At 48.2% G+C, this 12,236-nt stretch overlaps 1 protein-coding gene across 1 annotated transcript; it reads left to right on the top strand.

Annotated features, from left to right (window-relative positions):
- The first annotated feature begins 479 nt into the window (after positions 1–479).
- LOC146286931 (adenylate cyclase type 8) lies at positions 480–9,561 on the top strand. Its single transcript, XM_084700242.1, has 20 exons — positions 480–641; positions 917–1,633; positions 1,880–2,029; positions 2,905–3,035; positions 3,567–3,678; positions 4,032–4,159; positions 4,418–4,576; positions 4,765–4,999; positions 5,109–5,294; positions 5,397–5,497; positions 5,695–5,896; positions 6,145–6,252; positions 6,609–6,781; positions 7,012–7,093; positions 7,385–7,543; positions 7,725–7,871; positions 8,045–8,137; positions 8,316–8,430; positions 8,766–8,968; positions 9,346–9,561. The coding sequence occupies exons 1-20, from the start codon at positions 486–488 to the stop codon at positions 9,559–9,561; spliced, it is 3,573 nt and encodes a 1,190-aa protein (XP_084556368.1). The 5' UTR covers positions 480–485.
- The last annotated feature ends 2,675 nt before the right edge of the window (positions 9,562–12,236 follow it).

Genomic DNA, 12,236 nt, shown 5'->3' on the forward strand with positions numbered 1-12,236 from the left:
AGCCTTCTCCACAACACACTCACTCTTTCACGCACTCCATACACATTCACTGTTGTCCACACTTACTCTCATGTACACTTTACTCTCACTCACGCCATACTCTCTCCCTCACTATCATACACTCTCACTCCATACACCCTTTCTCATTCTCTGGCACACTTAGACACGCGTGACAATGCTAGTCCAGTATGGGCCATTTGGCGGAGCATAAGGCTTGGAGCCCCAAAGTCGTGTACTCACACCTCAATATATCGGAGATGACAATGAGCATTTATCTGCCTCCGTGCAATTATGATGCGACAAAGCAAACAGACGCTAACAGTTGTTAACAATTGAATCGAACAGTATCAATCCCATGATTGGGATAGTTAACCCCCCACCCCTGTCTCCAGGTGATGCTCCTCCCTGTCCTAAATCCTGGCCCCTCCTGAGCAGAGAGGAACACCCAGGACCTCGTGAGGACAGACAACCGCGTGGAGGTCGCCATGGTGACTTTCGCTGACACGTCAGGGGTCCAGCCAATGGGGCTGGAGGAGCCCTCGACCTGCATGACACCCATGTCCCCGGGGCTGCGCAGGAAACAGCTGATGTGGCAGAATGCTGTCAAGCACATCATCAGCCAGCGGGAGATGAACGAACAGGTCAGGTGACCCACAGTGTGTCGTTGGCTCTCTAGTGGCATAAGGTTGATCGTGAGGTGAGCCACTGTATATGTTCAACTGTCTAGCGACATCCAGGCTGGGCCCTCTGCTAGAACACACAGGAACATACAACGCTGCCTAGGCAGGAATGTCAAACTGTAATGTTGATCCCAACAGGCCCTGACTGCCAAAGCACAAGGCTGAATTCTAAAGCATGATGGTTGGATGGAATGACCTTCCTGTTGACCTTCCGTTGTTCCCCCTTTTCTTGGTAGGTGGGAGTGGAACCAGCTCGCAAGATCTTCGTCACCGACACCTACATCGACGAGATCAACCGCCAGATCCGCAGCAAGTCCTCGCGCGGAGCCAAGCGGCGCTCCTCGGCCATCCGCATCCACCCCATGCCCGAGCGAGGCGGCTCCACGGTCACCAACGTCAGCAACTGCGACGCCGACTTCTTCCAGAGTTGGGGTCGCACGCTGCGCGGCGTCTACCTGCCGACGCTGCGCCACACCTTCAAGTCCCGCGACCTGGAGAAGCTCTACCAGCGCCACTCCTCCCACCAGCGGCGCACCTCGCTCGCCGTCACCAACGTCATCGACGCCATGGTCAAGTTCCACGTCCTCGTCCTCTATCTGGCGCTGGCCCCCGAGGCGGCCACCGACCGCTTCCACGGCTGGCTGACCGGCCTCTTTATGGCGCTGGCGTCAGGGCTGTGTGTCCTGGTGCTAACCTGCAAAGACATGTCGCCGCGGTGGCTACGCTACGCCGGCTTGGCCAGCTGGCTGTCCCAAACGACGCAGGTGTTGGGGGGCCTGGTGTACGGGCTGGAGAAGGACCCGTCCTGGTACGTGCTGTTCACGCTGTTTGCCACCTACACGCTGCTGCCGTTGCCCCTGCTCTGGGCCATGTGTGCCGGCTCCCTCACCTCGACGCTGCACCTGCTGGTGGAAGTGGTGCGCCACTATCATGACGTGGGCCTGCTGAGAAAGGTGAAAGCGCAAAACATTTGATGACCTATTTGACGTCGTCTTTGATGTTTGGATGATCTGGGACCCTATTCTGCTGGTGCATACCTCCATGGCTTTAAATCCCATGTTCAACAATGCTTTGAGCTGTTTTCACTTGCAAGATGATTTCCCCCTCTAGTGTGATAAGCAAAGCAGCTTGTAGTTCCTATACGGTATCTCAGGCTACAACTACATATCCCATGTCAACTTGTCCCTCCCCCTGGGTAGGTGCTGGCCAAGGCGCTGCTGTACCTGGGTATGAACACAGCTGGCCTGTTCATCCACTACCTAACAGACCGAGCCCAGAGACAGGCCTTCCTGGAGACCCGCCGCTGCATCGAGGGCCGCCTCAAACTGGAGCAGGAGAACCAGAGACAGGTGGGCCAGCCGCAGAGCCACAACAGCCCAGACAGCAGGGCCGCAGCAGAGCCACAGCAGGCCAGACAGTAGGGCCACAGCAGGCCAGACAGTAGGGCCACAGCAGAGCCACAGCAGGCCAGACAGTAGGGCCACAGTAGGGCCACAGCAGGCCAGACAGTAGGGCCACAGTAGAGCCACAGCAGGCCAGACAGTAGGGCTACAGCAGGCCAGACAGTAGAGCCACAGCAGGCCAGACAGTAGGGCCACAGTAGGGCCACAGCAGGCCAGACAGTAGGGCTACAGCAGGCCAGACAGTAGAGCCACAGCAGGCCAGACAGTAGGGCCACAGTAGGGCCACAGCAGAGCCACAGCAGGCCAGACAGTAGGGCCACAGTAGGGCCACAGCAGGCCAGACAGTAGGGCTACAGCAGGCCAGACAGTAGAGCCACAGCAGGCCAGACAGTAGGGCCACAGTAGGGCCACAGCAGGCCAGACAGTAGGGCTACAGCAGGCCAGACAGTAGAGCCACAGCAGGCCAGACAGTAGGGCCACAGTAGGGCCACAGCAGAGCCACATCAGGCCAGACAGTAGGGCTACAGCAGGCCAGACAGTAGGGCCACAGCAGGCCAGACAACAGGGCCACAGCAGGCCAGACAGTAGGGCTACAGCAGGCCAGACAGTAGGGCCACAGCAGGCCAGACAGTAGGGCCACAGTAGCCCAGACAGTAGGGCCTCCATTCAGAGTCCACAAATCAATTAAGATTATCAAGCAGATTTAAACATGGAAGTATTTAGAGGAACATGTTTTAATTCTCTTTATTTGATGACGGGAAGCATCTGTTGCCTTGACGAATTTGAAAGGAGATGAGAAGACTCTTTGTGTTTCCAAACAGGAGCGTCTCGTTCTGTCTATCCTGCCTCGTTTTGTTGCCTTGGAGATGATCGCCGACATGAGCACCTTAGACGACGAGCTCTGTCCACAAGAGTTTCACAAGATTTACATCCACCAGTACAAAGATGTCAGGTACATACACACTACACACACACACTACACACACACACACACACCACACACACATGCACACATCTATATATTCCCACAGGAAACTGAACTACACTGAATCTTGCTAGATGTTTCATGTCAGAATGTGTGGGTTGGGGCCTAGAATTTCAGAAAAAAACTAATGGAAATTTGAAAAAGGCCCATATAATCTAAATCAACATGAATAAGTAATGAAACTTTGCCATGGCTCTATATATATTTACAAGCAATGACCATCATATCAGTGTACATTTGACTCCATCCGGAAATGTAATACATCACAATGCTCAAGGTTGACAGCATGGTTGTTCTGTCAATATAAAAAATGCATAAATGTGTGGTATAACACATAATCTTTTACTTGGAGTGAAGTCATGAAAGAACGAGAAAACCCCCCAACATTTTAATCATTTTATGTTTATTAGTACTCTGTATTGCACACATTCTTAACATTAAAGGATGTTAGAAACATCATTTTACTTCAAGGTGCACATCTCTCTCCTCTCTTGTCAGCATCCTGTTTGCTGACATCAAGGGCTTCACTCAGCTCTCCATGAACCTGTCAGCCCAGGAGCTGGTCAGAACACTAAATGAGCTCTTTGGACGTTTTGACCATCTAGCTGAGGTAACACCATCAATGTGCTGCACTGCAAACCCTCATATCCCTAACCTGACGTTCACAGAGAATGGAAACATTTCTACATACAATCTCAAAACATCTAAAGAGTCATTGTTAAGAATATTATTCAGAAGGTAATTATGTCTTAGAAGATAATAAGACAATAGAAGATCGGACCCCAATCGGACTTTCACCAGACAGTCCATCATTATGGCATTTTAGGGAAATTACATTAACGTTATTGTCTTCTATCCTCTTTATTCCAACATTAATCTAACTTACTCCCTTAACAAATCTGTTATTGCCTCTCTATGTTTACTCTGACCCAAACTCCACCTCCCTTCTCTGTCTCTTCATAGGAGCACCACTGCATGAGGATTAAGATACTGGGTGACTGTTATTACTGTGTGTCGGGTGTTCCAGAGCCCCAGCGTGCACACGCTCGCTACTGCGTAGAGATGGGTCTGGCCATGATCAACACCATCAGGTCAGCCTGTCCGCGTTACTTACAGATCAGCCTAGCTGAAACTAAACAAGCTATATTTCAATTTTGATCGAATAACATGTAAGAAGAAAATGTCCCTCAGACATCATATTCCAGATCATTTCAACACTGTAAAATGCCAACATGTAGAAGGATGTTTCTCCCCTTTAAACCTCCAAGTTAAGTGTCCTACCATGCTCTACATGCTTCAGTCAGTCTGTGGACACGGTGCCATGGTCTCTCTCCTGTCCACCTCACCAGGTCTGTGAGGAAGCATCTGAACCACGACGTGGACATGCGTATCGGGATCCACTCAGGCTCCGTGCTGTGTGGCGTGCTGGGCCTGCAGAAGTGGCAGTTTGACGTGTGGTCCTGGGATGTGGGCATCGCCAACATGCTGGAGGCAGGGGGAATACCAGGGTGAGAAGGACAGCTTCATACCTCCCCATGGTTCATGGTGGGAGTCTCTGAGATGTGATTGACATTATGATTGTGGTTTATGACTTCTAAATACAATGGCTTAATGAAAAGGTTGAGAAAAAGGTTGTGTTTATATTCTCATTTTGTACTTTTTTCTTTCACACTTTCTCTTTTCTATCTCTCTCCAGGAGGATCCACATCTCCCGGGCAACGCTGGACAGCCTGGAGGGCAGCTACCAGACAGAGGAGGGGCACGGCCGGGAGAGGAACGAGTTCCTGCGGAAACACAACATCGACACGTTCCTCATCTGCCCCAAGGAGGAGGTGCCCACCACGGACAAACCAGAACCGCCCAGAACCCGCCAATCAAGCCGCACGTGGAACGCAGAGCTGCCGTTTGGAAACATCGTCAACATGAACTCTGTATGCTCATGGTTTTGACCTCTGATGAACCAGTTCTCCACTGAGTTTGAAAATGGTTTGGTAACCTATGACCCCTCCACCCCACCCCCCCCCACCCCCCCACCCACAGATCTTGGCCTCTTTCACCAACGGCTCTCTTAAACAGCTTCCCAACTTGTCGACGCGGAAATCGCCGTCCAAAGAGATTAACAAGCGCATCGAGCACGCCATCCAGGTGCGGAGCAGCGAGCGCATGCGCAAGGAGCACATCACCCCGGTAACGCTGGTTTTCAAGGACACACACATCGAGGACCAGGTGAGGGGGCGGGAAGGGGGGCCATGCTGGTTTGGGGTTTAGATTGTTGAACTGACCAAGTTCAAAACAACATGATGGAGATTGTTCAACTATGTGTTGCAGTTTTCCCTGATGAGAGACGAGATGTTCAACTCCAACCTGGTCTGCTCCTTCATCATGCTCCTCTTCCTCATGGCTGTTCAGGCCCTCATCCCCGCCCCCAGGTAGACGGATGCCTCCACTGAACAATCACAGCCTCACTTCTGTGTATGGGCAGTTACTGACCACTGGAGTGGGTTAGCATTACTCATAACTCTTAGTATTAGTGTTTTGGATCTTGACTATCTTTTCTTTCCCCTCTCCCCTCCCTTTCTCCCCCTTCTCTCCTCCTCCCCCCCTCCCCTGGCCCGTGTCTGAGCAGACAGTACCCTGCTGTGCTGCAGTTCTCAGTCTTCCTGCTGGCCTACCTGCTGCTGCTGGTTCTGGCTCTGGCTGAGGAGTTCAAGCAGGCTCCCTGGGCCCTGCAGCAGCTCTGCTGCTGGATCCACGAGAACAACAGCGCCCGCAACCTGCTCACTCTCAGCGCCATCACCCTCAACTTCGCCATGGTCTCCACCGACATGGTGAGGAGAGATCTTGGGAGAGTGGCCGTTTTGTCATTTAAAGGATTTTGGACTTGGGGAAATGGCCTTTATAACCCTGCAATGACCTGAAAATGCTAAAAGATCAAATAGAAGATTCTAGAACTCTACAGTCCTTTATCTGTCTCCATAGAATGTTAGCTGACTGATAGGTGGTCCAATAGGATGTGAGAATGTTGCTCTGTGTCTGCCGTGTGGTGTGACCCCTCCTGCTTGCTGTGTGGCCCCAGGTGTGGTGTTCCCTGAGAGACCCTGTCACAGGGGACGAGGAGGGGCCCAACAGGAGCGGTGTGGACTCAACCAGCCAATGGGCTCTCAGCACCTGCACCTTCCCTGAGGTAACAAGGGACAGTCACATGACCATTCTCATAGTGAGGGTCAGTCACAGCAAATGGAAGCACTATTTGACTCCAGTTGTAACTCAACAGATTTACCATGTCTCTAATATGATTATGTATTGAAAATACATTTCTGTTCTATGATAACTTCTCTGAGGGGTAGTCTTTAGTGTGTCATTTACAATTCAACCGCCATTTCCTAGTACTACATTTCATATCACATGAAAATGAGTGTTATCTTTTCATTAAATAGAAGTCTCCTCCTCTTCTAAACTGTACACTACCGACATCCCCTTTCTTTCATAACTATCATTCTATCACCCTCTCTCTCTGTCCTTATCTCTTCTGGTGAGTAGTTCTTTGTGCAGAGCGGGGTGATCGCCATGGTGACGTGTGCAGTGTTTCTGCGTCTGAGCTCTGTGTTGAAGCTGGCAGTGCTCCTGCTCGTGGTGGCTGTGTACTCCTACTTCATCCAGGTGGCCTTCCATGTGCTGTCTGTCAGCCAGCCAGACCAGGGGGTGGTGCACAGGTACACACACACACATCCATGTGTATCACACACACACATATACAGGTCGATATTTAAAACATGATCAAACTCTGACGATAACTTTTCCTGAGTAAATGATTGTGTGGCCTTTGTTAATTACACAGTTAATTAATGTTCAATGTTATAATGTCAATTTTTTTTCTTCACTTTACTCCACTTACTCACACACTCTCACACACATGTGCACCCACACACACACCAACCCACAGGTCCCACTACCTCAGGAGAAAGGGCATATCCATCCTCCTCATGGCCATGTTTGTTGTAGCTGTGTTCTACAGTGGACGACAGGTACTGTAACATGTTTCCTCTCCTTCCTTCCTTCCTTCCTTCCTTCCTTCCTTCCTTCCTTCCTTCCTTCCTTCCTTCCTTCCTTCCTTCCTTCCTTCCTTCCTTCTTCCCTTCCCAGTGCACAGTCACTCTCTTCTTCAGATCTCCAGTAGTAGCTTTAGTATTAAGGCAAATCATAAACCACCATGACCCTCTAGTCCCCGGTGCACTTAAATTCAACACTTCCTAAACCCAGGGTCTAGTCACATGTCACTCCAGTCTTGTTCTGATTGGCTGCACCTTGTTGCACAGTGGGAGGCCACGACAAGGCTGGACTTCCTGTGGCGTCTTCAAGCCCAACAGGAAGTGGAGGACATGAGGGAGCTGCGAGAGCACAACGAGTGTCTGCTACACAACATCCTTCCTGCTCACGTGGCCCGCCACTTCCTGGAGAGGAACAGACACGATGAGGTAGATCCCTAAGGTTCACCAACCCCTGGCTCACGCCACCGTCTCACCTCAGACACTGGGACCATCCCAAGACAAGGTCCCACTCCCAGCTCCTTGTTGACTCCCTGCTTCCTGGATAGGTTTGAGTGACATCTGTAGGCCGCAGTGACTGACTGTCTGCGTGGCGTGTCTGTGTTTGAAGGATCTGTACTCCCAGTCCTACGAGGAGGTGGGGGTGTTGTTTGCCTCCGTGGCGGGGTTCAATGAATACTACGAGCAGAAGGAGATCAAACACGAGGGAGTGGACTCCCTGAGGCTGCTCAATGAGATCATTGCAGGGTTCGATGAGGTGAGTCAGGAAACCAGAGCACCTGAGTTTAGGGGGGATGGAATCATTATTACAAGACTACTATAACTTTGTCCTCTCTCTCTCTTTCCCTCTCTGTCTTTCCCTCTCTCTCTTTCTCTCTCTCTCTCTCTCTCTCTCTCCATCTCTCTTAATCTCTACCTCTCTTTCTACAGCTGCTGGAGGAGTCCTATTTTCACTACATAGAGAAAATCAAGACTATTGGCAGCTGCTACATGGCAGCATCAGGCCTGGCCCCAGAGAGACAGGTGGGTCACCATACATCAACACTGGCAAAGGGACATCAACAACTGCACAACATGGACAGGAGATTTACTGACAAGAAAAATAATGAGATGTGTAACTGCTGTAGATTTGTAACTACTTGTGTTAAACAACATTCTGTCTTCATCTCTCTCCATCTCTGTCTCTCTCTCTCTCTCTCAGGGCCGTGTAAATGACTGGAACCACCTGAGTGAGCTGATCCTGTTTGCCTTAGCCATGCAGGAAACCCTGAGAGAGATCAACAGATTCTCCTCCAAAAACTTCCAGCTGCGAGTGGGTAAGACCATCAGAGAGACAAGCAGGGGCCTGGTTCACACAGCTCAGCCCAGCAGGGGGAGTGCTGGAGCCAATAGTTGCATAGGAACGATCTGTTACCCCAAACAAACCAGGGGAACATCAGAATCCTTTAAGTCTGTATGTGACTACTACAATTGGGTTGTGTTTTCAGATCTCAGTTTTATGCCTGTAGATTCTTACTCCAGAAGATGACATACTTTACATAACAGATATAGGCCACTGGACCCTCCACTGTGGGTCAAATCCCTCCCTTTGACCTTTGACTGAGGCCGTCTCTCGTGATTCGTATGAAGGTCCGTTGTCCGTGTCATCCAGGTATTGCCCACGGGCCTGTGGTTGCCGGGGTGATCGGCGCCACCAAGCCGCAGTACGACATCTGGGGGACCACGGTGAACCTGGCCAGCCGCATGGACAGCACGGGGGTGAGCGGCCGCATCCAGGTGCCCGAGGCCACACGCAGGATCCTGGTGGACTGGGGCTTTGTGCTGGAGCTCCGGGGAGAGATCTTCATCAAAGGGGTGAGTCCTGGTCCAGCTGGGCCGGCCTGGTGATGCTGTGGGGATGTCAGGCTGTTTGGAGTCAAGACAATCCATTCAGAATGCAACAGGACATTTTGTACGGGCAATTTATGGCCCAGGTTACTGGCCAGAGCTGTTATGAGGTCCTCGTGTTTTGACCATGGATTCTATCACAACCAGGAGAACTAAGACCCAGGATAGATTTTTGAGGCCAGGGAGAAAATAACCGCCGATAGGCAGTTGCTCCTCCAATCATCACTTCTTTTCATTCCTCTCATCTGTCCTCTGCTCTGTTTTACAACTCCAAGTGGGAGTGTCAATGAACATCTTGTCCACTGGAGGGCGCCACTGTCTGATCTTTCCCAGTCTCTTCCCAGGTGAGCGAGTGTCAGGGGAAGGTGCGCACCTACTTCATCAACAGCAGCCGTGGCCAGAGGATGAGCACTCTGGTGGGGCGCTCTGGAGGACGCTCCGGGGGACGCAGCACGCTGGCGGCGGTGGTGTTCAGCCTGGTGCAGGCCAGGAACAAGGAGAAGCAGAGAGAGGCCAACGGGGGCTTCAATCTAACCTCATGCAGTGCTAAGAGCCCCTAGGGTCAAAGTTCATGCAGCGATGACTTCCTGTGGCAGAGTTGAGTCCCTTCCTCTGAGTAGGGGTTCAGTGTTTCTTCTGGGAGAGAGGATGGGTGGTTGACCTGGTGTGCTGCCACGTGAGGGAGTTGTGGTGTTTGTGTCAGAGAGATGGACATGGAGGGGAAGGATTTTATTCAGCATGGAAATATTGTCACAGACACCACGAGAGAGGAAGCCTGTTTTATTGTGCTTCTCTCATAATACTTTGTCTGGAAGTTTCTTTGAAGGGATATCTCCTTTCGGCTTAAACCGACTTTGAACTGTCTCCTTCACAGATTTCTCTTTTTCTACTGCCATGTTCGTTCTGTTTTTGTTTTTTTTATTCAGTTGTGTACCATGATGGAGCCAACATGTATTTACTTTGTGATACAACAAAATACTGCCGTTTACATCAGCAGTGCATCATAAGCCATAGCAAGCCATCATTACAAAAATACCTCACTATTCTAACACTACTGTTTTACACATCTTTGTTACATAGTTCTTGAGTGAGATGGATTGCTAATTTATCATTTTTATAATCATATTTATTGTCATATTGTACTGTTTTATCTTTGTAGCAGTAACAGGAAGGCTTGTGTTAATACTGTCAGTCAAATCTACCTTATCATTTGCGGAATACCTCGCAAATTTTTAGACCCAACCCGACTTTAAGACTTGAGACCCAACTCATGTAGTCTATTCCATTACATCTTCCTAAATTGAAATTATAGTTAGTTCTGGAATATTGACATTTCCAAATATACATTGTTCACATTTTATGCCCCTCCCCTTGTTGAATGGTAATTCCCATATATGACAGTGCTAATGTACGCATTTTGATCTTCGATTAACATCAGTGTCAAACATTTTGTGAACAATTACAATGTAGTCATCTGTCTTTTCCTATTTCATTACACGAGTCTTGAATCACATGACATGTCTGTAACCATAGGGATTAAAACAGTTTGTATCTGGTCTGTTTATCCATCTATCTGTAGCCTTCTGACTCAGTGCTCTGAACAACAAAGCTGTTTTGCAAGGACACACCAGTTCATACTGCTCTTCTAACATGTAATTGCCAAATATACTATTATGTTCTTCATGTTGTCAATTACATTCATCTGTCCATTAGTTAGAGTGATGAAATATTGCAGGAAATAAGTACAATGAAAAAAGTCAAATGTATTGTTTAAATGTCTGCTTTATGACAGGGGAAATACTTATAGTTGTCTATACTTTATTCACTAAAACATTGTCATTATGAGATCCCAGGTTTACACAGCACAGTATATATATTTTTTCAATCATTTGTATAAAAATTTGAATTTTCTGATGATTAAAAAGACCAATGAAGAACAAAATGTGATTGTTTTTCTCTTTCTGAGTCGTCAAACTCCTCCTTGTTTACTGCGGTCTCCAACCATTTCTGGAGAGATCATTTTCTGGAGCTTTGCTGTTACCATTGTTGTAACTAAACGGAATCACATTATCAACCAGTTAATTCTTAGAATCAAGTAGGCTTGAATATGATTTGAGCAAAAACCTGTAGATGGATTCTATTGGGGTTAAGGCTATAGACAAACTGTTGAGGAAAAGCCAATTGCTTAAAGTATATTACCTATTGATTTAAGTAATGAATGACACCATGCAATGCTGTAATTTTATTCACGAGCAGACATTACATGTACATTTGAGTCCATGCAGAAGGGTGACATGTTCCAGTCACTCAGCATCATGATGCTCTTGTCAACGTTCTGCCTCTCAAAACACACAGTATAGGAAGCAAGGCACCTGATTTAATGTTGAAAGTCAGGAAAGAATTAAGAGCAGAAGCAAAGATACAGAGAATTGTCCACAATAGAACTGCAAGCTACCCTGAAATATGTCTGCCAATACATCAGCAACTGTTTGATACATCTTTTGTAACAATTCAGTTTGGTAAAAAGAAAAGAGAGAAAGAATTACAAAGGACATCAAGTATATCCCCAGCCTGTTTAGAAAGCAGTCAGAGGGGGTGGTTTACTCATAATTAGGATTTTTTAGGTACATGTACCATCTGGAAAAAGTTTTCCAATATTAAGTTTTGGTATATTGTAAAGCGCAGACAGACTTATTTTTGTAATTGTTTTATCGTTAGGCTTCTCTTCCTCGTTGACTGCCCAGTGTGCATTTGACACCCATTCTTTCTTGGTATGATTGTAACAACAGTAGGCTGTCCACATGAATTTAGGAATGTTGACACCATTCATTTTGTTCTCATCTCCTTTGCTAGGCACAGCTCCTGTTATCACATAAGCCTTCACTTTATTATTATTGTCCTTGCAATTTTCGGTCATAAGTTTACTAACAGACGTCTCCATGGTAGACCAGCTCCCACCATTGAAGCTTCCCTTTTGAGGGACGGCGTTGGTCAGGGTAAATGTTGACTTCTTGGTTTCCTGGTCCTTTGCATGCTGGCATGGGAAAAGGTGGCCTCTGTTTACCTTGAGCTTACCATACATTTGATGTATATAATTCTTATTGATGGCTTGTTTTGTTTGGAGAAGCCCTGCCTGCAACAAGACAGTATAGCTTCAGTCACATGTAAATATACCGCTTTTTTTCATCAGAAATAAAGATCATAATTGTTAGCATTATTACCAGTTTACAGTTTC

This window comes from Hypomesus nipponensis, chromosome 6 (assembly GCF_054491055.1).
Source record: "Hypomesus nipponensis isolate SF chromosome 6, ASM5449105v1, whole genome shotgun sequence".
Lineage (NCBI taxonomy): Eukaryota > Metazoa > Chordata > Actinopteri > Osmeriformes > Osmeridae > Hypomesus > Hypomesus nipponensis.